The following is a 25,283-nucleotide window of genomic DNA, read 5'->3' on the forward strand; positions in this document are numbered from 1 at the left end:
GCAGAGATAGTGCCAGGTGGGGCAGGGCTTCTGGATTTAGGGCCAGCTGGTGACTTCACTTGTCCTCTGGCCCTACAGACAGGGTGTCAGCAGGCTGGTGAGTCAGAAGAGCTGAGCCTGCCATGTTTGGTGGGATAATTGTACAACTGCAGCATTTTGGGGTTGACATTAGGGCTACTGAGATCTGAGTGTTGGGCATGGAGCTTGTATTAGAAGTTCTCTGTCTGATACTACACTCAGAGCTGAAACTGGGTTTTTGTGGTGACGTGCTGGAAGTACTGGCATGGTCGAGTTGTTCCTGGGCTGCAGACTCTGAAAGAAGCTGGACTTCAGGTGGCGCACCTGATGGTGGAACTTTTGACACGCTAATTTCAGAAACGTCTGCAGTGAAATAAATGCCTTAGTAATTCACAGCCAGTAGTGGTTTCAGCAAAATATATCTGTTCAAAGTAACTTCCAACAGTTGAAATGCCAAATGATTAACAGAAAATACTTTGGATGCTTTTATCAAGGCCCAGTGATCATTAATAGTCAATAAAAGTCTGTGCAAATGCAGCACTATGGTATCTTGTTTTTGCATGTAATACAAACACTGTTCAGATTTTTTTTTTTTATACCCATGATTGATGTAAACTGAGGTTTTTCCTTTTATTTTTGTTTGTGTGATGAAAAATCTCTTGACTTTACAATAAACTTTGACTGATTAAATCAAGGATGTAACAAATACTTCCTGAAGACCAGCACAGTGCAGTTGGAAACTGTCCTGAAGGGTGGTAGGACTTTGTTAGTGATTTTTATTTTTTGAGTTTTATTCAGGATCTGTTCATTGCTTTACTACTTTCGTTCCCCTCTTCATCACAGCTACCTCTTCTGTACTACTATTTTTATGCATGTATACTTTTCCTTCCTGATGGTATCAGTTTTAACTGCGGAACTCAGCGCTTATACTATTTATTTGGTTTATGAAATGCATTATCAAAATTGGTCATAAATATTTAAGTGAAAGACTCTGTGCTGTATTTGAAGACACTTCTGTGCTGTTCTGAACAAATCGTTTGTACACTGTATACCTTTGAGATCCCTCCATAAGAGAGTATGATTCTGTTCACATTAAGGATTTATTTTTTTATTCTCTGCATTTGCCTTGGGGGAAAAAATACAATGCAATGCCATAGCCTTTATGTTTTTATGGTTAGAACAGTAGTTGCTAGATTTTAGGTGTGGGTTGTTTTATAGTTGTCCGTAAGAGAGTATGATTTGAACGCAAAGGGTTAAATCTTTTGCTGTGTCAGTTAGCCTTTGTGCTTTATCATGGTTCGGTTTCTAGATGAACCTAAAATGATAACTTATAGGAGGACCAGGTGCTTCCTTCTTGTTAACTTACAGGCTGAATTAGGAGCTATGTTTGAATTTAGATCATGTCTTAGCAGTGCTGATGACCCTAAGACTGTGTTGATGCCTGTGTTTGTGTATCCTATTGAACGCATCCTGACATCATGTCACTTCCAGACTTCTGTCGACCTGGAGAGATCTGTTATTGCACCTGTAGGATAGCATGCTTTTCTTTGGGTTAATTTAAGGCCAGTCAAAAGCGAATAAATAACTTCATGAACTGAAAGTTGGTAGTCTAGTCTTTCCATATAGTTGTAGACCTCTCTGTATTCTGCTGCCTTTGTGCCACTTACCTTAATACCTAGCAATGTTTTATTCATTAAGCCTTTTCTCTTCAGAAATGTTGAAAATAATGAAGATAAGGTAAGAAAAACAGCTTCTGTCTTCTACTACTGGAAGCAGTTATCCTGTAGCAAAGGCTGATGATTTTTAATATTGTATATGAGAATTATAAAAAGTGGTGTATTTTTTTTTCTTAAATTATATTTAATGTTTACTATGAGGGCTCACCAAAAGCTTTCTGATGAAATAATTTTGGAGGTGGATATTTGCCGGGAGAATGTGTCAGATCTGCTGGGGTTTGTGTGCGATGTAGAGGGACTTGATTAAAAAGAATCAATAAATTTTGTGTTTGAAAGCAAAAGAAATGGTAAATTACAGAATGTGCTCTAAAGATAGTGAAGTTGCAAGTTACAAATATATGAAGTGTGATAGTGATCCTGGGAGATACCAGAATACATTTAAGCTATCAAAATGGAAAACAGAACAGAAAAAAAAAAAAAAAAGCGTAGTTACAGGCTTACTGAAGTCTTAAAACTAAGTGAAATATTCAAGCTACTGAAGATGAAAGGTGGAAATGGTGTCTAGAAGGTTTTTTTTTTTCCTGGCTATTCAGAAAATCATAGTCATAGAATCACAAGGTTGGAAAGGACCTACAAGATCATCTTGTCCAACTGTCTTCCCTTTACCATACCTACAGAAAGCCACTAAGCCATATCTCCTAGCTCCCCATCCAGACGCCTCTTGAACGCTGCCAGGGATGGTGACTCCATCACCTACCTGGGCAGCCATTCCAGTGCCTGAACACTCCTGAAAGAAGAGAAAATGTTTTTTCCTTTTGTCTAATCTAAACCTCTTCTGGTACAACTTGTGGCCATTTCCTCGGGTCCTGTTTGTTGCCTGGGAGAAGAGGCCAACCTCCCTTCAGGAAGTTGTAGAAATGCAGTAAAATGATAAATGCAGTAAAATAATACTGCGGAAAATGCAGTATGAATTTATTTGGAATTGTAACAGAGCAGAGAACAATGAATCAACTGAATCAATTTGAGCTACATGATAAAATGGAAGCTTTCTGTTGCTATTCCTCAGCCCATGTTAAAGAGTAAGAAATATTAAGGTAAGGCCTGCCATCTCACTATGGAGCCTGGCAAGGGCATAAGACAACCCAAAACATTTTGACTATTGTTGGCCTGTAGGATGCTTGCACTGGATCTCCTACCTTTTCCTGAAAGGGAATCACAGAATCACCAAGGTTGGAAAAGACATACAAGGTCATCCAGTCCAACCATCCACCCATCACCAGTAGTTCTCACTAGACCATGTCCCTTAACACAGTGTCCAAACCTTCCTTGAACACCTCCAGGTCTGGTGACTCCACCACCTCCCTGGGCAGCCCATTCTATTGCCTGACCACTCTTTCAGAAAAGCAGTATTCCCTAACGTCTGACCAGAACCTTGAAGGCATTCCCTCTAGTACTGTCACCAGTTACCTAAGAGAAGAGGCTGACCCCCACCTCACAACAACCTCCCTTCAGGTAGTTATAGAGAGCAATAAGGTTCTCCCCCCCTTGTCTCTTCTTCTCCAGAGTGAACAATCCCAGCGCCTTCAGCTTCTCCCTCCTCATAAGGCCTGTGTTCCGGACCCCTCACCAGCTTTGTTGCCCTCCTTTGAACATGCTCCAGGGCCTCGATGTCTTTCTTGCAGTGAGGGGCCCAAAACTGGATGCAGTACTCAAGGTGTGGCCTCAGCAGAGCTGAGTAAGGGGGTGGGGGGGCAACCACTTCCCTGTTCCTGATGGCAACACTGTTTCTGATGCAAGCCAGGGATGCCATTGGCCTTTTTTGGCCACCTGGGCACTCTGCTGGCTCATGTTTAAGTGATCATTAAGGTCTATTTCCTTTACACAGTCTTCCAGCCTCTCTGCCCCAAGCCTATAGTACTACCTGGAGTTGTTGTGGTAGAAGTGCAGGACTTGGCATTTGGTCTTGTTGAACCTCATCCCATTCGCTTCAGCCCAGCTTTTCAGCCTGTCCAGACCCCTCTGTAGGCCCTTGCTACCCCAAGGCAGATGGACACTTCCAGCCAACTTGGTGTCATCTGCAAACTTACTGGGGATGCACTCAATGCCTTCATCCAGGTCATTAGTAAAGATGCTGAGGAAGACAGGCCCCAGCACTGATCCCTGGGGAATACCACTCCAGACTGCTCACCAGATTTAGTTCCATTCACCACCACTCTCTGGGCCCAGCGCTACAGCCAGTTCCTTACCCAGCCAAGGGTGTACCTGTCCAAGTTTTGCAGGAGAATGCTGTGGGAGACAGTGTCAAGGACTTTGCTGAAATCTAGGTAGACTACATCAACAGCCTTTCCCTCATCCACCAGGCAGGTCACTAGATCATAGAAGGAGATCAGGTTGGTCAAGCAGGACCTGCCTTTTGTGAACCCGTGCTGTCTGGGCCTGATCGCTTGGTTGTCCCGGACATGCTGCATGATCTCCCTCTAGACAATCTGCTCCATAACCGTTCCTAGCACTGAGGTCAGGCTAATAGGTCTGTAGTTACCTAGGTCCTCCTTACAGCCCTTCTTGTAGGTGGGAGTCATGTTGGCAAGCCTCCAGTCTTTTGGGACCTCACCAGTCAACAAGGGATGCTGATAGATGATGGAAAGCAGCTCTGCTATCACCTCTGTCTGTTCTCTCAGCACTATCGGGTGAATCTCATCCATCCCCATGCACTTGTGGCAGTCCAGTTAGAGCAGTAGCTCTCTTGACTGTTTCCTCCTGAGTCATGGGGGGTTTTGTCTGCTCCCCAGCTGAGACTATCAGGTCAGAGTGAGGAGTACCCTGAGGATGACCGGTCTGATCTTTAAAAACAGACATTAAAAAGGCATTCAGAACCTCTGCCTTTTCCTTATCCTCAGTGGTCGCATTCCCAACCTCATCCAGTAAAGAATGGAGAATGTCCTTTGTGCTCCTCTTACAGTTGATGTATTTGCAAAATTGTTTCTTGTTCCTTTTTACCCCAGTGGCCAGGCTGAGTTCAAGCTGGGCTTTTGCTTTTCTGATTTTTCTCTGTACACATCTTAACAACTTCTCTGTACTCTTTTCTGAATCGCTTTTTCCTTCTTCTACGGGACATAAATTCTCTTTTTCTCTCAGAGCCTCAAGAATAACTCCCTATTCATCTCCACCAGTCTTCTTCCCTGCCAGTCATTTTCCAGCTCAGGGGGACAGCCTGCTCCTGTGCCTTTAAGACTTCCGTCTTGAAGAGCAACCAGCTGTCTTGGACCCCTTTACTCACTAAGAATCCTAGGGGACTCCTCCTACTAGTCTTCTGAACAGTGCAAAGTCTGCTCTCTGGAAGTCCAAGGTAGCAGTTCTGCTGCTCCCTCTCCTGGCTTCACCAAGAATTGAGAACTCTGTCATTTCATGGTCACATGGGTAACTATGCACTCTGGAAGTGCAGCATAGTATTGGAACGTTGCTTCTTGTGATTTTTGCATAAAGGCAGTGCCTGAAGTCTTGAGTTGTTACTTCTAAATAAGATGAAAGTGGATCCTCACACATATGTTCTGTTGTTTGTCTGTTGATCTCTATTTTTAGGAGTTGCTGATCTATCAAATAATGCGTGCTTGGTGCCTCATACTACTATTCAACCAGTTTGTGCTTGATGAAATTGGACCACTTTGGAGCCACAAAACCACAATCAATTCTCTGTGCCTGGCTGGCATGCTCAAACAATTGGCAACTGTAAATGCTGCTGAAAGCTCCGAGATGGGCTTGTCATATTATATGCAGCCTTACTAGTATGTGAGGAATATCTTCTTCTTGCAATCAAAAGTCAGGAAGAGGCAGGGCAGAGAAATCATGAGCGTGAGGCTTTGGTGGATTTTTATGTAGTAGTGTAGAAGTGCTTGACCTGGTGAAGAACTGCTTTGAGCAAACAGTGTTTTGTTTTTATTCTGTCCTCATCTGTTTGTTTAGTTAAATGCTGTTGGGCACTTCGGTTGCAGAGGCAAGTAGAATGCTGGAGAAACTGAGTGAATGGCTAGAGAGGCTGCAGATGGACTCCTGAGCACTGTAATGACTGCACATATTAGTGTGTGAATAATGCATTGATGAAGCGCAGGAGGGGCACAGAGAACCAGAATGCAAGTTTTCACATCTTGCCTATGTAGCCTTTGTTTTTCTTTTGCATGTCATCTTTGCTCATCTCCAGTGAGTAGGCTTCTTTCCCATCCTGGTCAAAGAAGTAGATATGTGGAACTATAGCTTTTGTAGGCTACCTGCAATAAAATGTTTGTGGGATGTTGTGAAGAAGCTTGCACTGTTAATTCCTGCCCTGTATCTCTCTGTTGTATATAAACAGTAAACTTTAATTTCCCATGTGTTCAGTCTGGTGCTTTCACAAGCACTAAATTCTGTTGCTAATCCGGACTGGAGATGATGATTGGGAATTAACCACACTTGGCAAAGGCTTATCTGGCTGCTGGGTATGGTACCTTAAGCCCGTGTCTCCAGCTTTTCAGGAAAACTGATAAAGTAACGAATAGATGAGGTGCGAAGGTAGTTCAGAGAAAGTCAATAAATACCTGGAAGCTACAATTTAATAAGTGTTTGAACATATCTGGCTCAAATACCTTATATATTTCAACTCTCTTAAAAGCAATAGATGGAAATTGAATCCATATTCCCTGTGGCATTAAGTATCAGGAGAAATAAGTAGAAGCAAGACATTTTAAATCAATATATTGCTTCCAGGTACAACTTAATGCAGGTAGAGTTTAGAGGGGAAAAAAAGGATGTGAAACAGATACAGGAATAAAATTGAGCTTTAATTTGCACACCACAGCAAAACTGTAATCTTGGCTGATGTGAAATTGAATGTAAATTTGTGGAGATTAGAAAGTTACAGAAGTGAGGAAGTTAATTGCTGCAGACCAATTTATATGGAATGGTTGTACTGAAAAAGTATGAAATCAGTGGAGTAAAGTTATGTCATTTCAAATCTAATATAAACTAGATCGTAGGTAATGAAATGTCCTTAAAATTATACATTTGTGGTCTAAATCATCTGGAGAGCAAGGAATCTAATGTGAGAATTTTGCTGAACTTGGCAACCTTATGCTTTACTGCTTTGGGACTTCCTACTGTTGTAAATGCTTATTGCTTCTGTGGGCTTAGAACAGGCTTTAACAAGTAGATAATTACAGAACCACAGTATGGTTTAGTTGGGCAAGGGTCCTCTGTGTCTATCTGGTCTTAGTCCTGTTCAAGTAGGGATACCCACACAGGGTGCCCAGGCCCATTTCCAGTGGCTTTTGGAGATCACGAAGGAGGAGACTCAGCCTCTCTGGGCAACCTGTGCCAGTGCTCTTGTCACCGGCACAGCACATAAGTGCTTTCTGGTGTTCAGAAGGATCCTCTGGTATTCCAGTTTGTTTTCACTGCCTCTTGTACTGGTGCTGGGCACATCTGACAGCAGTCTGGTTTCATTGTGTTATTATTCTGCATCCTTAAAAGTATTTATACACACTGAGTAGGCTTTGGGACAGGGAGAGAGGAAGAGCAATCTGAAAGCTGGAGAGGGGTTCTCTGTCAGGGAGTGCAGTGATGTTGGGGCATAGAACAACAGCTTTAAACTAAAAGGGAAGATTTATCCTGGAATCACACGGTGGTTGAAGGGGACCTTTGAGTTTCAACTGTTCGGCAGTGGACAGAATTGTCATCCATTAGATCAGGTTATATAGAGCCCCATCCAGCGTGGCCTTGAATATCCTCAAGGATAGGGTGGTCGCAGCTTCTCTGGGCAGTCTGTTCCAGTGCCTTTGCACTGAAAAAATGTCTTCCCAAACCCGATATTGATATCCCCTCTTTTATGTTTCATGGTCCTGAAGTGCTGCTGACATATTTGATAAAGACCTTTGGTTTTTGTCAGCTGTGCGTAAGCCAGTGGGTTTTGGTGCACCTTGATGTGTGGTAAAAGTTGATAATATATGTGTATGATATGAGGTACTGAGAAATAGCATATGGTAACAAAATATGTTGTGTGCTGAGGAAAGGTCTGGAAGGAAAATAGTTTTCTGATGTTCTTTTCCACCCTGTTGTCTGTTTTTTCCTTTATCAGACAAAGCACGTTGTCTAGAAACAACCAAACTTTAGGTCCTTAGAGGAAGATGTACCTTCTGATGAGTCATGGTATTTCTGAGGTGATATTTCTGAAGGAGATTCTTTCCCAGTACTTATAAGATCCCTTGTTGAACAGTGACCTAAGACATCATTAGTTAATGTGCCCCTAATCCGGGGGGAGATTATTTGTATAGAGTCCAATTGTAAGTACACGCTCCAAGAATATGACTTGAGCGTTGCTAGATCTCACTTTAAGATATAAAACTCCAAACTGGGTTTTAAAGAAAGGGGCGGAGCTTTTTGAAAAGTGAAAACATGGTGCAGCATGTGTGATCCAAAAAATGGGAACATAGTGATTTCAATGCAGAAAGCATAGTGATATGCTAAAGAAAATAAAAGAAAGCTGTTCTTTTAGGGCTTCTCTGTCCATATTTCTACTTCAGTGCTCTGTGTGTGTTTTCATTTTTAAGTAGATTAGTTTGGGAACAGGGAAAGACTGGAAGGAAACAAAAAGGATTTAAGTTAGAACACCAAGGCAAAACAAACTCAATTTAACTTTCAAAACTGATAATATTACTAGAGTCTTAAGAAACTGCTGATTTATGATTTCTACAATGATAAACAAACCCCAAAGCACTGGTTAGAAAAGAATAGCAAATGTTGTTTTCCTTTGTAGGTATAACAGTGTTTCAGACTCATGCTGTTTTAGCCTTAGTATTGCATAACGTAGTCCATGTTTTCCAAAGCTTCTCAATTAAGCTGAGTGTTCAGAAGTTTCCATGACCTTTAGATTTCTTTGTAGTCTACGTTGTTTTGCAGAGAATGAGATAGAATTTGTGGTTTATTTCCAGTGTAGTGTTTCTTTCATGGAAAAGATGTCACAAAGTAAAAAAGGCTGTGGTTTTAAGTCCTGTTTCTGAGCATTTAATATAATGATGGGTTGATGCAACTTTTTAGAAGCATCTTAACATACAAGGACATCTTTTTAAGTAGCTTACCAAAAAGCAGTGAGCAGCAAGATACTGTCACTCTGAAAGTACCATTGGACTAAACATGGAGAAAAGATAAAGAAATAAAATCCTCTTAGTGGAACACAGTTTGTTGCAGTGTAGAGAAAGGCATCTGTCTTATATTCACGAACATAACCAGGGTTCACTGTGCTGCTTACGGTTCTTCATTCAGTTTTGTCTGTCTGAGTATGTATGGCTTGCTAGTAAAACCTTCTGTGAATGTTAGGTTGTGCTCCTAATTAAAAGTTGTGAGAATTCCCAAACACAAACCTCTGCGTTTTCTAATGTTGGTGCTGAGAAGATGAGCATCATCTGGCTGAATGAATCAGCCCTCGTTCCACTGGAATCTGACAGGGTGGGTAAGGTTGGCAGAAAGGGGACTTTCCAGGGAGCGTTGCTGCATGTGCTGCCTTAGTAGGCACAGCACTATATTCATGCAGTGTTTACCAGCCAGACCTAAAATAGTCCACACCATTTGTCTTTAAGCATACACAGAAGCCTCAGGTCTTTCTGATCCTGCCTGTTTATGTATTTAGAAGCCTGAGCTATTTGTCAAAGCTATTTTACTTCAAGCTCTCACTGAACCCTGGTGACTTGTCAGGTCAGAACACAGCTTGTAAAGCAATCTTGTTCCCACTGTTGCTTAAGATTTAGTGCTTATTAAGCTTCATGGTGACTCATATATATATCTATGTTTGATTTGATGTTTTACTGTTGTGGTTTTTTTTTGTTTTTTTTTTTTTTTCTTAACGTACCCATCAAAGTTTTGCTTGCATTTAGCATAAGTGCATCAAATATTCTGAAAGCAAGATGTGCTCCTACAATCTGAACTAGTGTGGTTTTTCTGCTACCTGATGGAAAAATACAGTTAGTAAGTGATATTTTGAAACACCAATTTGGCTGAGGAAATGCAGAAGATCCTATTTGAATATAGACCAAATGTGCATATGAGTAGTGCAGGGGAGAGCTAAGAAAGTTCAGCTATCATTTTGAAGTTATGAACTTTCACTAGTAGATAGATTTCATAAATTAATGTGACATTTAATGTTCTTGTTATATAAATTAGTGCAAATATATCTGTATATGAGAGAGTTAATAAAGATTAAACAACATCAGCAAAAAAGCAAATGATGACAGAGCTACATGTGATGAAATAATACTACCCAAAAGAGAGGACAAGCTTCAGCTATGCTTCTCTTTCTCTGAAATGGTTTTTAGATATGTAGATATTTGACACTTAGTTTTGCCTGGACTGTAGGAGATTCTTTTCTGCAGAAGATTTAATTCTTTGCTCCCTGTTCTTTGAAGGAGCAAAACCTATGAAGAAATGGATTTGAATGAATTTGGGAGGCTTTTTATTTGTGTAAAGTGTGTGGGTATTGCAGTTGTTGTTCCGTTGACTCCCAGACAAACTGTTAATGTATTCATAGCATGGAATGCAACGCATTGTGTGAGATGGTTCCTATTGGCTTAGTATGTAAAGGCCAACTAAACATAAATGCCTTTTCCCTATACAATCTCAAGGAAAGGCTGTGCTAGCTTTAGTAGAAAGGTGTAATAGTGAGACTCTTGCTTGCTTTTCCACAGTGGCTTTGCCTGTGAAGACCATGGTACAGGGAGGAACTGAAAGTGTTTCATGCATTGTATCTTCTGTCTTGTAAATGAAGACATCTCTGTGGCTTGAAACTTTTTTAACAGTTTACGGTGATATGTTTTTACTGCTGAAACTCTTGTTATACAGAACTCTTGTGACTGGCAGGTGGGTGCATTGTGGGTGGGTTGTTGAATCTATATGCTTTTTATGCTGCAAATAATAAGAACTACAAGGGTTTGACAGTGTTTCTGGAAAATCTTGCTTTAAAGAAGTGTCTGCTTTTATACTTGGTGAATTTGATTAAGCCAGGAGTTCACCCTTGTTCTGATTTTCCCTTTCTGTACATCATTCTCCTTTATTTATTTATTTATTTTCCCAATCTGATATTTATATTCCTAACAGCAATGTTAAGTTCATTGGTATAAAAGAACTGATTTGTTTTCATGCTGACTGGGCTGAAGGAGAGAGGCTTTCGTTCGTTCTATTTTTGTTTTGGCATCAGTGTACTCCCAAATTGAGATTGTTTTTTTTTTCCATCCTGAAGAAGAGAAAGTCAGATATTGCTAAGTTTGCTTTATGCTTAAAATAGTGAGATATTCAAATGTTATTTTTGACTCCTTAGTAGCCTTTGACCTGCTGTAGAAGAGGCCACTGTTTGATTCAATTTAGTAGTATAATTTTTATCAACAAAAATAATTTCAGAAATACAACTTTCAGTTGCTGTTTTGTGTTTTAGTTTCATTTTACCATTTAGGTTAATTGACCAATAGTTAATTGAGTGCAGTTACTCATTGCATGAGTATCTTCTGTCTAAATACAACTTAACTATAATTATACCACAACCATGTTATGATCTATACTAGAAATACACATCTTTACTTCCAAATGAGCTATTTGGACTTTTCTGTTTAGTGGAGATTCATGCTTTGTGTGTTCTGATTATCTCCTGTAATAATGATTCAAAATAGAGTGGGGGCAATTATTCTATTTTGTTAATGAAACTCGCTTTTCATGACCACTTGCTTGATTTTTCAGAAAACATCTTTATGTAGTCGTGTCAGTTTTCTCCCTCTATGTAGACCAGGGGTAATGCATTTGTCTTTGTTTTTGATGATGTGCAACATTGTGGCATCTCGTGTAATATTGGGGTCACTGTTTACTGTTCTTTTACTGAAAAAATAAGTGCTAACAAAAGTGCTCTTAAAGAAAACCAAACCAAAACAAAATCAACTAAGCAAAGATCCATAAAATAATGTCATACTTCAAATGCCAGTCATCTTGTGAATAGCCAGTTTAGAGTGTAGCCTTTTTATGTGATAGAAAGTTGGAATTGTTTGTTATTTCTTAATTCATACTTCTGTCTCTTTTCTAGATAACTCCGCTGAAGCAGATTTATGGCTGCTGAACAGTTGTACAGTAAAAAATCCAGCTGAAGACCACTTCAGAAACTCAATCAAGTAAGTTGAAACATCTGTCTCTTGAGAATGAATTATCAGCGAATATGTAGTTTAATTTTGTGAACTCCTGTTTTCTATAGAGATGTAATTATGTATTTCTGAGCAAAAAACAACAAAAAAAGCTTGCTCACTGTGAATGCTGCAGTGCTAAGTTCTCTAGAATAGATTTGTGTGTTTCTTTCAGCTTTGATAACTTAGGTTATCTGTACACTTATCTAGGAGAACTGTTAATCTGTGCTTCTGTATTACTTCTCACAGTAATGTGATTTTCTTCTGATGTGTGTTGTTTTTTTTTTTTTTTAAGTGAATTGCTAGGCTATTTCTTTATAATTTTAAATAACCAGTTTCTTCTAATTAAAAGGCTATATGGTACACACTTAAAACTACTTTGCTTTTTCTTAAAAGGTGAGTTTACCTGTCATTAACGGTAGTCTTCTGAAGATTGTTTTCTGTTTTTCTAGCATTCCAGTGATGTTGATAAGTATGATATGGTAGCAACTTCTGTCTCTGATGTCTGTCAAAATGTAGTTGCCGTGGGGAGTAGCTGGAAGTAACAACCTGTGGGCTTACAAATGTGGTTATGCAGTATAAATGTTTCCATATGCTACTTGAAAATGTTTACCTTTATTAAGCAAATGCAGGTATTTGTGCAGTCATGTGTTTAGTGTGATACATTGCTGAAGGACTGTTTGTCAAAATCCATTTTGGTTAGAAAAACATACTTTGTGCTCAGGAATTTAGAGAGGCCGGAGAAGCTTCTTGCAGTACTGAAACACATCCTAGGGCTGTAATTTGGAGTAGTTTGCCCACAGGTGAGGCAGTTAAAGTTTTTTCCACCCATCAGAGGGCTTCATTTTCTGAGTGCTAGTGTTGCACTCAATGACGATACCAGCATCTTTTTTTCTGCCTGAAAGCATTACATAGTGTTGTGAATGTCATCATAACACCTGAGAAAAGTATTTCAGTTTCGTTTATGCTCTCTACCTCTGGTATATTTTCTCCTATGTATTTTTCATGGGTGTTGGTTGATGCTTGGCTAAGCATGAATCAGCAGTTCCCCTGTACTCAGTTGCAGTGAGGCCACACTTAAAGTACTGTGTTCAGTTTGGGTCTTCTCACTATGAGAAAGACATTGAAGCTGTGGAGTGTGTCCAGAGACAGGCAGTGAAACTGGTGAGAGGTCTGGAGCGCAAGTCCTATGAGGAGTGGCTGAGGGAGCTGAGATTGTTTAGGCTGGCGAAGAGGAGGGTGCTCATGAGAGACCTTATATTGCCCTCTTTAACTACCTGAAAGGAAGCTGTGGTGAGGTGGGGGTTGGCCTCTTCTTCCACCTAACTGCTGATAGTATGAGAGGTATTGGTTTACAGCTGCTTCAGGGAAGATTCAGGCTGGATGTTAGGAAATACTTCTTCAAGAGAGTGGTCAGGTACTGGAATGGGCTGCTCATAGAGATGGTTGAGTTGCTGTCTGTGGAAGTTTTCAGATGTTGTGCTGAGGGACGTGGTTTCATGGGAAGTATTGGTGGTTGGTGGACTGTTGGACTGGATGATCTTGGAGGTCTTTTCCAGCCTTGGTGATTCGATGATTCTAGATAGAAATCTTGGAGCGAGTTCTCTTGAAACATGTGGAGGAGAACATTGTTGAAAACAGACAGTGTGAATCAACTAAGGCTAAATTATGGCTAATTTAGTTGCCTTGTATGATAAAATGACTGACTTGCAGATGAGTGAAGAGCAGTGGATGTCATTTCAATTATAGGAAGAATATTTACACTACATCCTGCTATAATCTTGTGTCCAGGCTGGAATGTAATGGCCTGATAGGTAGATACTCAGAAATCAGAATGTATGTTTGGGCTCAGAGGGTTGTGGTTAACAGCTCATATTCTATCTGGAGCCTAGTATTGAGTGGGGGTACCATGGGCATCTTTCCTGTGCTGGAGGGTATGTCCTTGGACTTGTCCTGTTTAACGTCTTTGCCAGTGACCTGGAGGAGGCAGTGGAAGGCTGGCTTGCACAATATTCAGGTACCACAAAGTTGGGGGGACAGTTTTATGTGCCTGAGGTGAAGGCAGAGTTGCCATTCAAAGCAGTCTACCTACAAAGGTAGACTTGTGCCAAGGAAGGAATTTGAACAGAGACAGTCTGAGATTAGGTGACTTCATGAGAGGCCTAATAAATATCAGCCCTCCAGTATCTTTAGAGGATGTTCTTGAGAAGATGGAGCCAGATGACTTTTTAGAGAGGCATGTGTTGGAAGGACAAGGGGCAATTGGCATAAACCAAAATATGTTTTCAGACTGGTTGTATGGAAGAGGTTTGAAAAAAAAGAAAAAAAAAAAAAAAGTCAAACACTGGAAGACATCTTTTTGCAGAGGCTGTGCAATCTTCATCCTTGCTAGTTTTAAAGAACTGACTTCAAGAGGCCTTGAGCAACCTTGTCTTGCTCATAATTGATCATAGTGAGGAGGAAGATGTCATGAGGAGACATCCTGAAAAAATTATCCTAATATTCTATGAACTTTCATGAGTTTTCTGATGAGATATTCACGAGGTATACCTTTTACTATTGCTTTTTCTCTTCTGTCAATTGAGTTATGATTTTTTTTTTTTTAAATTATGTACAGTCCTTTGATCTTTTAACCATCAGCTTTAGCCAAAGGATAACTTAAATTTTAATAAGGAATGTGGTACATTTACTAAAATCTTTAGCCCTCAGCTGTAAACTGTGTGTTAGTTTGACTTTTAGGGGAGCTGTTGTTGTTTACTTGATGCTTGCTCTCACTGAGAAATAAATTTTAGTAAAAAAATAAATATATCCATTAATCAATTTAGTACATCTTGATATTGTGATTATATGTTTGTAGAATAATTGTTCAGCAACCTTTTGTCAGCTTCAAGGTGAATAACTCCTTTTGATTTTTGGAAAATGCATTTGGATAGTATATTTTTAACTGTCATGCTCTTATAATCTATTGGACTAAGTGGTAAAATAAAAGGCGTGAGTCCTCCAGTTTGCAACACAATTTCTCTTAATTCATTGCTGTTTTTGCTGTAAAGTATGGAAGAAGATTAGTCTGTAATAACTACAAAAGGTTGGCTGGAGGGAAGATGTAGGAATGATTTGCTGCTGCTTTTCATCTTTGCAAGTGAAAATAACCTCAGAGAAAGTTTTTTTTCTTCTGTTAACAATTGCATATTAAATTTATATTTTTTGCAAATCGAACTCTTGGTTCTGTGAGTAAAAAAAAAAAAAAAGAAAAAGCAACCAACCTCAGAAAAGCACAATTCCACACCAAATTAAAATAGTTACCACTTTGTTTAAACGATCTTTATACCTTTTACTAATTCTTTTCCAGCATAAATATGGAACCCTCCTATCTCAAAGGCGGCAATGAATCGTAGCATAGGAGCTAGCGGGGCTTGTTGAAAGAGCTTTAAACTAGCTACAACGGCAGAAGGGGATGAAACGGGGCTCACCAGAGATGAGCCTAGGGGGAACAGTGCTTGAGCTGTGGGTGAGGCAGGTGACTGGGCTGAAGTGCGTGTACACCAATGCACACAGCATGGGCAACAAGCAGGAGGAGTTGGAAACGACTGCGCGTCAGAAGAACTATGACCTGGTTGTTATTACTGAAACATGGTGGTGCTGCTCCCATGACTGGAGTGCTGTGATGGATGGCTACAAGCTCTTCAGAAGAGATAGATGAGGAAGGAAGGGTGGTGGTGTAGCCCTTAATATAAAAGGCTGTTTTGAAGTTGAAGAGCTTGGGGTTGGGAATGATAAAGTTAAGTGTCTGTGGATAAGGATCAGGGGGAAGGCCTTCAGTGGCAACATCTTGTTAAGGGTCTGTTATAGACTGCCCGATCAGGATGAAGAGATGGATGAGGCATTCTGAGAGCAGCTTGCAGAATCTGTACATTCGCCAGCACTCATTCTCATAGGAGACTTCAACTTCTTGGATATAGGCTGAGAATATAATATGGCACAGAGGAAGCAGTCCAAGAGGTTTCTAGGGGTATGAAAGATAGCTTCCTTATGCAGCTGGTATGAGAGCCTACCAGGAGTGGTGCCGTGTTAGACTTGCTCTTCACTAACAGAGAAGGACTAGCGGGTGATCTAAAAGCTGGGGTATGTCTTGAGCAGAGTGACCATGAAATTCTAGAATTTTCTGTTCTTGGAGATGTCAGGAGGGTTACTAGCAAAACTGCTCTCTTAAACTTCCAGAGTTTTGACCTGTTCAGGACACTTGTTGCAGGGCTCTCTTGGGAGTTGCTCCTTAAGGGTAGAGGGGTCCAGGAAGCCTGGATGCTCCTCAAGATGATAATCTTAAAGGCACAGGAACAGGCTGTCCCTGAATGCTGTAAGGTGAGCCGTAGCAGAAGACGACCGGTGTGAATGAAAAAGGAAATATTATTGAGACTCCAGAAGAAAAAGAGACCCTAAGTCCTCTGGAAGCAGGGAGAGGCTGCTTGGAGAGATTACAAGGAAGTTGCTAAGGTATGCAGGGAGGAAGCCTGACTTGTAATGCATTCTCTTGTGTCAGGCTGATAGAAGACATGGCTGTGTATTCATGTACTTGTTAGTGGAAGGCTTTTTGCTACATTGAAGTGCATTCCAGTTCTTGCACCCATCTCTGACATAAATGAAAATATAAAGAACATACATGCACAATGTTATAAAAATGTAGAGAAAGAGAAGACCATATAGAACTGAGTATTTTCCCGCTGTATAGTGTTTAGATGATAAAGGATTGTGGGCTGCTTATGCTCGAATGTGTTACATGACTACATTTTGCAAAGGAGATTTGCTAGACCTTGGGTTATAACTTTCTGTTACACTTTGTTTTCTTTTACCTTGTTAAATATTAAACAAATGACAAAAAAGAAAAAAAAAAAACTTTCCAAGACGTGACCTGTTCAGAAATTGATTTTAACACTATTTTGGGAATCTTTTTTTACTTTCACATGAACACATCTGGGAATATTTTAAGTACTCTGTGATATTGGTCAGGTAGAAGGCTTTGGGAATTTAGATAGTGCTATGGTCTTAGTTTGATGCTGTGTGCTAAGCGTTAGATGCTTTAGGAAACTAATGAGCTTTAAATATTCTTTCAGCCTTAAAGGGACTGGTACTTAGTTGATGATGATCATTTTAAATAAGAAAATGTTACTGTGATATGGGAAAACAGCTATGACTTTCGATATCTAAAATTGAACTTTCTGACTGAAGTGTAGTTACAGCTTCCTAGCTCCGTGGTTCCTGGATTATCCATGTGCTACAAGCACTTTTTACAGACTTTGAAAATCAGTTATATTTATTGCTGTGCATAAAATATACGCTTTCATCAGAAAACAGGTGCTAAGCTGTTAAGTTTTAGTGATATGAAGAAACAAGGCATGCTTTTGACTTGGAAAGTAGATGTCTCTGTAGTTTATAGAGTAAGGCTTTCCAGTATTATTCTTCTCAATGGGGGCACAGCTATACTCCTGTGTCATTTTAGAGCAGGAGTATACATGCATCTGTAACCACCTGGAAGCTCTTTTTAAGAAAATTAGACAATGCTGGAAAAAGGATCATATTCTATTTAGACTTGATTGCAGTTGCTTTTAGTTGGAAGACAAAACTTATCTTCTTTTCCCTTCTCTCACAGTTGATAGAATTGCATAATTCCATGAACCCTCTTGAAAAAAAAAAAACAAAAAACCTTTACAAAAAAAAAAATAGGGTCCCCAGGTTTTCTGTGCTGCTTTGCCATGTCTGCCATGTGGCATGAAGTTCCTTAATCTCTTAGTGCTGGCTGCTGCGTGTTTTTTTTAGGCCAGGTATGTGATTTCAGTGGTTAAGAAGATGGTGGCACCATTTCGAGTTAGAGTTTTCAGGCTTATGTTTTGTTATCTTACAAAAGTCTTTCAAGAGGCATCTTTCTTGAGTTTGGGCAAAGCCATGGATATCCTGACAAAACGGGCATGTACACAAAACATGTTAAATTACTTTTTTGGAAGTATTCCATCTGGTTTAGCAGGATGAAAACAGCGATTGCTCTTAATCAAGGATGACCTCATTCTAAACACACAAGTACTGAGTTTGTAGCGTGCTGAACTTCTTTCCTCAATTGAACTCATGCTTCAGGGTAGCCAGTTAACCTGTAGTTTATCCTTACCGATCAAAAAGCTTTCTGTTTGTAGTCCATAGAATAGGCTACTGAATTAAGAACTTAACAAACTTATTTGGGTTATGGAGTGGAAATGTATTAAATCTACCTTTTGCATATATGAATGTGAGGAAATTATGGACTGCAATAGAATTAGAATATTAATCATTTGTTGGAAGCTGGAAGTGGGTAAGTGTTCCAGCTTAATGTAAGCGAAGAGCTTGTGGTTCAAGTAGTGTTGAGATAATAGGTGAACCAGTACTAGACGTTGTATTTTGCTTTATATTGCTTCAAAGAATAAGCAAATTGAAATTTCTTCTCCTCTGAAAAGTATCAGTGATTTATCTGAACAGATTGTGGGTGTTAGTAGTCTACTTTACCCAAACTCAGATTTGTTTGGGGGTATGCAGTTGGGATTCTTACTGCCTCATCCGCTACACATATCTCGCTTCTGTTTTGGGATTATCTTTTCTTGTGTGCGCTAACTGAATCAATTGTCCCATCACTAACAAGTATGTAAAAGACTAAGACAAGACTTGTGCCAAACATAAGTGTTCCTGAAAAGTTGCTTTATATGAATTGAGGCCTGTGGAAATGGGTAGAGTCAGGATAGAGCTTGCATTGGTTTTGGGGTTTCTGTTTGGAGCACGTATCTAGAAGGTAAAGTTATTTTCAGCAAGCTACTGAAGGAAGAGCAAATTCATCATTTACATTTTAAATAGGATTTTTCATTCCAGCAAGGCTGTTTTCCTTATTATTATTATTACTCTATGGTGTTACAAGTTTTATTTTAAACTTGCCACACCAAGTGACCATTGTAGTTTTAAAAATTTCATTTTTAAAGTCCTAATAAGAATTGGAGAGTACACAGTTGAGAAATGCCATTAAGAAATGGGAAAACATGGATATTTGTTGAATATGTGTTAAAACCATGTATGATTATATATACACATAAATATGATAAATATTAGAGTATAAAAGAGTGTAGGTTGTATGAAGGGGAGCAAGATTTGTTGTAAGAGCTTTACAGTATCAGTATTTAGCATATTACATTACAGGTTTGTGGGTTTTTTTTTTTGTTTTTTTTTTTTTTTTTTTGTTTTTTACCATTTCAAGCCAGATGAATTCAGTAATAAGGGTGAATATCTTGAGTCCTGGAAACAGGTGGTTGATAGCTTCTAATGTTTGTCTAATTAAATGCATATTGATTGTTGTCCTTGGAAGCTTAAGGAGGGGGAAAGCAGAAGCATGCAGAAACTTGCAGTAGCAGGATTAATGCAAAAATCAGCTTGATCCATAATTGTTCTTGCTGACAAGCGTGTTTTTATGTTTGTTTTCATTTCAGAAGATTATCTACTTATTGAGCGGCACAGAATTGTGTTAGACATTGAGGACTGTTGAGGTTGTTTTCGTTGTTCAACAAAACCCTTGTTTTTCATGAGAGCAAGTTGAAATATTGGCAGTGAAATGCAGAAGTTTGCTTTTCTCATGGAATAATTGAGCTGCTAACTTGGCCATTGGTGGAAACCCTAAAAACTGGGTAAAACTGTGTTGCAACTCATGCAAAGCTGAAATGAAACAATTCACTACTACTCTTAAAGTTGTAGAGTATGGGTATGGTATCTGAATCCCAGACTTGCATTCTGGCAATTTTGTCAAGCTGTGCTTAGTTTGTGTAAATATGGAGGAAGTTGCAACCAGAAACTTGAAGGTTTTGGAGTTGCTGGGAGATGGTCATTTCCAAATGGATGTTTGCCGCTGTCTTCCTTTGTCCTCTGAAAGCATTTTTGCTTTTTTTCATTCTTTTGAATGAGGTGTGTAAAATTATTAACATCAAGTTTGGGTTATGGACTGGGTCATCTCTGTGGTGGCAGGTGGATCCACTCTCCTCTGTTTGACTTCATCTTCTGGAACATCCACTTCAATTGGTTCTTCACTGTCCAGTGCTGGATGGAGAATTAATAGCCCCATGCTGTAGTCTGGAGGATTCACCTACACTGGTTTCTTGGTATGCACTGCTAAATGAGGGATCAATAGCCTCCTGCTAAGACCTGTCCAAAGGACACCACTGTGTGTCATACTATAACATGTTGATTTACCTTCTCACCCTTGTCTAAATGACAGGTTTGTTTGGAACCGAAGGTGTTCTCTAGCCTAGGGGCACACTTGTGCCTGGAACAGTTCCACAACGAACAGTGGAAGTTCTTCAAGAACTGTTGAAGAACTGTTCCCTCTCCTTAATTGTGTTAAAGGAATTGGGTGGGTTTTTTGAAACCTCCCAAATTCATAACTGGTTGTGTTTAAACGAGCAAGAGCTTGGGCTGGATGATTGATCTTAGGTCCCTTCCAACCTGTCCTACCCTATGGTCCCATGAATGTGTTTGAGATAGCAGTGGATACTCTATATCTATTGCTTGTGGAAACACCACTGAAACCTAAATCAGTATTCACTGCCTGCATCGTTTTCCTATGTAGCTGTGTTTTCACAGAAAGACCCACCTGTCTTTACTCTTTTCTGATACTGGGCACTACAGAAGACTGCAGTTTTGTGATCTGATCAGCTGAATCATCTGTCAAACTTTTGTTTTGCAGTCAAATTGTTGATTTTATACGGTATAATGCTCTGTAAAATAATACCTACATAAATGCTCATCCAACTATCAGCTCTTTCTCTTTCCTTTGACTGCTATTTTGCTATTTCCATACCACTACAGACGATCTGGCTTTAATTTCCTCCCACCCACTGGGTGTTTGACTATATTTTTATGCATGCATCTCACATGCATATAGCAAAACATTCTGGAAAGCTGGCTAAGTATGTGCTTTTCTTCAGATTTTCGTTTTTCATTGATTCTGAAGAATTGCTTCATTCTGAGTTCTGAAATAATAACACTTCAACCTAATGGTAAATTGGTGCTCTATAATCTTGTTAATTGTGAGATTCTGCATTCACCTCAGTACAAAAAGGACATGGAGGTACTGGAGCAGGTCCAGAGAAGGGCAGCAAGGCTTGTGAAGGGCTTGGAAAATCAGCCCTATGAGGAGAGACTGAGGGAGCTGGGGCTGTTTAGTCCGCAGAGGAGGATGCTGAGGGGAGAACTTTCTGCTCTTGTCCAGCATTTGAAAGGTGCTTACAGTGAGAGTGGGGCAAGTCTCATCTCACTGGTGACAGGACAAGGGGAAGTGGCCTCAAGTTGCGCCAAGGCAAGTTCAGGTTGGACATTAGAAAACACTTCTTTACAGAAAAGGTAGTTAAACACTGGAATGGACTCCCCAGGGAGGTGGTTGAGTCACCGTCCCTGGATGGGTTCAAGTGCTGTTTGTATGCAGTGCTCAGAGATATGATTTGACGGAGGGTTGTTAGAGTTAGGGTACTATGGTTAGGCTGCAGTTGGACAGTATGATCTTTGAGGTCTTTTCCAACCTGAGTGATTCTATGACATCCTAAAATTTATGTTATGTTGATCAATAAAATTTCTTTTTTGTCAGTGTATGACTGAGGCAGTCATAGAATCATAGAATTACCCAGGTTGGAAAAGACCTTGAAGATCATCAAGTCCAACCGCAGCCTAACCAGTACCCCATCTGTAAAAAAAACTCTGCTAAATCATATCCCTGAGTACCACATCCAATTGGCTCTTAAACACATCCAGGGATGGCGATTCAATTTGGCCTATTCTTCCAGAAATCCCACATTGCTTTTGTATGTGACCATGTAATTTTTATTATATTGTTCTTACAGTTTACAAACATCAATTGGTGCGCAGCTTGGATGTGGTTCTTTGAGGAAAAAATGCCAACGTTTTGAAATGTTATTGGGATGGGAACAAAATTCTGTTGTTTTCCATGAAGTCAAAGATAGCAGCTCACTAACAGTGCACATACTGATCTGTAAGAATCCATGGGATTCATGGTCTTAGTGCTCTTCTTTGGTTTGAAATAATAATAATAATATGGTAAGATAGAAAAGAATGAGGAAGAAAACCACAAATTTTCAGTCTTGTTCTCTATTGTAGGGATGTTAACATGTCTCATTTTTTAGAATCTGGAAATTGAAATGCTGATTGAATTCTTGATTTATTTTTTATTTATTTTTATTTATATTTTTTGCTCTACTAACTTATGTACTCATAAGGAAAGTATTTATTTGCTTCCTTAAGTATGACAAACACACAAAAAACAATATAATATGAATTAAATACAGTGCTAAAATATCTCTTGAGTAACTTGTTTCTTTCCAACAGTTTATAGATTTACAGTAATCAGTGTTTGCTCTTCATCTTGTGGTTTCCACTTCTGTGTCACAAAAGATACCACTGAAGCATGACTGTTGCAAAATTTTTTAGTTAAGCTGTTGTGAAATGCCACTCAACAGCTTACGTTATTGGAGAAAGAACATTTAATTAGAATATGCCACTCATTACATACTTTCTGTTGTCATCCTTGTTTGATGCTGTGTTTAAGATGCATCATGCCTTGGGAGAGTTTCTTGTGACTATTGGTCAGAAACCATAAAATGACATTGCCATATTTGAAGAAAATTGTCAGTGAGTGTGTTTTTATCAAGTATATGGGTTGTAACTAATGACTTCTAAAATCCCGTATTATATTGCTTGCGTGAGGTTTCTAGCTGGAGTCCATTGCTTGTTACAGCGTTTTCATGTGAAGAAACTGAAATGGATAGAATTGCCACATGGTAGCTCTGTCTTCTTTGCTGTATTTGCAGCATCCTGGTAGTGCATCTGATATCAGCTTCACCAGCTGCTGAAGATTCTGAATTGCTTTGTGACTTCAGGAGCAAATGGCGAGTGGCAGGATAGAGTACAGCTCTATTTTATCTTCTCAGAATGTCTAGGGTAGCTTTTGCCAGCAATGGCTGAGGCAAAAATGTTGGGTAGCCAAGTTTCCTGTCTCTTTTCAGAGAATGCCCATATTTTTGCTAGTCTTCCTTTTATTGCTGGCTTACTTAAAGAAAGTTTTCTTGTTGCCTTTGATATCTCTGGCTGGATTCTATTATAATTTTAACAGGACTTTAGCTTTGTTAACCTGATCCCTGGCAACATGGACAATGTCACTGTATTTCTTCCACGTTATATATCCTTGTTTCCACTCTGCATAGGCTTCCTGTTTGTGTTTGTCCAGGGGTTTCTTGTCCATCCATGTGGTCTTTGTGGACATTTTACTGGACTTTCTCTTTGTTGGAGTCTATTGCTCTTGAGCTTGGATGGAGGGATCCTTGAATATTAACCAGTTTCCTTGGATACCCCATCCCTCCATGGCTTTACCCCTCTGTACTCTACCAAGTAGATCCCTGAAGGAGACAAAATCTGCTCTTTTCAAGTCCACTTAGTTGGCTGTGCATCCTCCTCCCTTTCCTCAGAATCCTGAGCTCCACCATTTCATGGTCATTGCAACCAAGGCCACCCTTGAGCTTCACATTTCCATCAGACCTTACTTGTTCAGGAGAGCACCTCTGTTCATTGGCTCGTGTACCACATGGAGAAGGAATTCATCATGAACACGCTCCAGGAATCTCCTGTATTGCTTATGCCCTTCTGTGTCCCTCCAACAGATAGCAGGGTGATTGAGGTTCCCCTACAAGGACCAGGGCTTGTGAACATGAGGCTGTCTGCAGAAGGCCTTCTCCTAGTCAAGCGGCCTGTAGCAGACCCCCACTGTAATCTCTTTTCTTCTAGTTGAGTTGGTACTGATGGAAGGCAAGTCACTCTTCAGATCAGAGCTCTGTGTATCACTTGTTGTGTTTGAAGTGTTAGTAAATTGGTAGAGGCTTATACTGTCTTCACTGTCATTCTTCTTTAATGACTGCTGCTACTGTAATGAGACAAATCTTGGAATAACAGTCTGGTATTGCTTAATTTGTTTCAAAAGTGTCAACAAACAGAACTTGGTAATTTGGTTTTAGACTAATGAGTAATTCCTTCAATGAAATCTCATTGGGTTTGTTTCTAAGGCCTGTGTTAATAAACTTTACTTTCCATTCTCTTCATGTTAAAATTAAAAACTCAAAAAAAAAAAAAAAAAAAAGTCAATTCTAACTTTACCTTTATTGCAGTTCTGAAGTTTAGGTTCCTATTTTCACTTGAAATATTGTGTCTGCTGAGGACTGTCAGCACCTGGAACTTTCTCAGTATAGCACGCTCATCTGCAATCACTAAGAAGTTGCTGTTTCCTCTTCTGCTTAGGCATAGTTTTAAGCCTCTATTTTTGTCAGTTCTAGTTCAAAAGAGCTATCTTCCAGGATGTCTCTGCAGATGGGAACAGTAAAAGTATTGTTAGTGGTTGGTGAACATGTGTACAGTGCTGGTGAAAAAGGAACATGCTTGTATTTCTACTTCACAACAGCTGTTTAAGAATCATGGGAGCCAGGTATTGAAATTAAACAGCTGTTCTCAATTAAAACATCTGTCCATGTCAGTAGATGAACAATTTCAGCTTTTGGACCTGTTCTTGAGCTGTTCTGCAAGAGCATGCTCTCTTTCATCTAGATATAGTCTGTGCGTATGGTTCAGAGGAGAGCTGAAAACATGCAAATTTCAAAGACAGCCACATGTAGATGATAAGTGTTAATAAATATCTAAGCATCATCATTTCTAATACATTGTTTCAAAAGTTCCCAAATTTTTATCCCAAGATAAATCCATATATATTTTCCAAGTCCTGGATAATCCACACTGTCTGTATGCATGTGTGGTACAAATCAGCTGTTGTCACTGTGAGTGCAGAAGGTGCTAGCTCTTCAGCTCTTCATGTAGATGACTGACTACAGAGATGTATGGAATATAGCAGCTTGGATTAAAAAACAGCCCTTCCTGTGGACCTGTTAGATGGTAATCAACTTTATTACTGTAAATTAATTAGTAAATTGCATATTACTCTAAAAACAACCCACACCAAAGTACGTATGTAAGTATGTATATCAGCACTTACGTTTTAGGAACCTTTGTATGTTCACGTGCTAGCTTTATGCCACCAGAGGATGTAGTGAAGTTTCTCTTTCTGAGGAAAATGGGACTTTATCAAATGTGGTATCATTGTCAAGAATGAATGAATTGAATTCTTACACAAAGCTGTTGTATTTGGTGCTGCACCCCAGCAGCAGGGGAGGGAATACTGATAAGGTACACACAAAATCTGTTGAAAGTACTATAGTTGTGACCTGCTCTTAGACCAAAATCTTTATTGTGTGCTGATCTAATATTTAATATTATTGATAACTGAGAACCACTGGTGATTTTTTTCACATTTAAC

General features: G+C 39.5%; 1 protein-coding gene across 2 annotated transcripts in view; it reads left to right on the forward strand.

Annotated features, from left to right (window-relative positions):
- Positions 1 to 25,283, forward strand: part of CDKAL1 (CDKAL1 threonylcarbamoyladenosine tRNA methylthiotransferase) — a 344,063-nt gene that overhangs the window by 43,574 nt on the left and 275,206 nt on the right. For both annotated transcript variants that reach the window (XM_072328453.1, XM_072328454.1), the window contains exon 5: positions 11,776 to 11,860. In XM_072328453.1, the coding sequence (XP_072184554.1) occupies positions 11,776 to 11,860 (85 nt within the window). The remainder of the gene's footprint in view (positions 1 to 11,775; positions 11,861 to 25,283) is intronic.

This window comes from Excalfactoria chinensis, chromosome 2 (genome assembly GCF_039878825.1).
Source record: "Excalfactoria chinensis isolate bCotChi1 chromosome 2, bCotChi1.hap2, whole genome shotgun sequence".
Lineage (NCBI taxonomy): Eukaryota > Metazoa > Chordata > Aves > Galliformes > Phasianidae > Excalfactoria > Excalfactoria chinensis.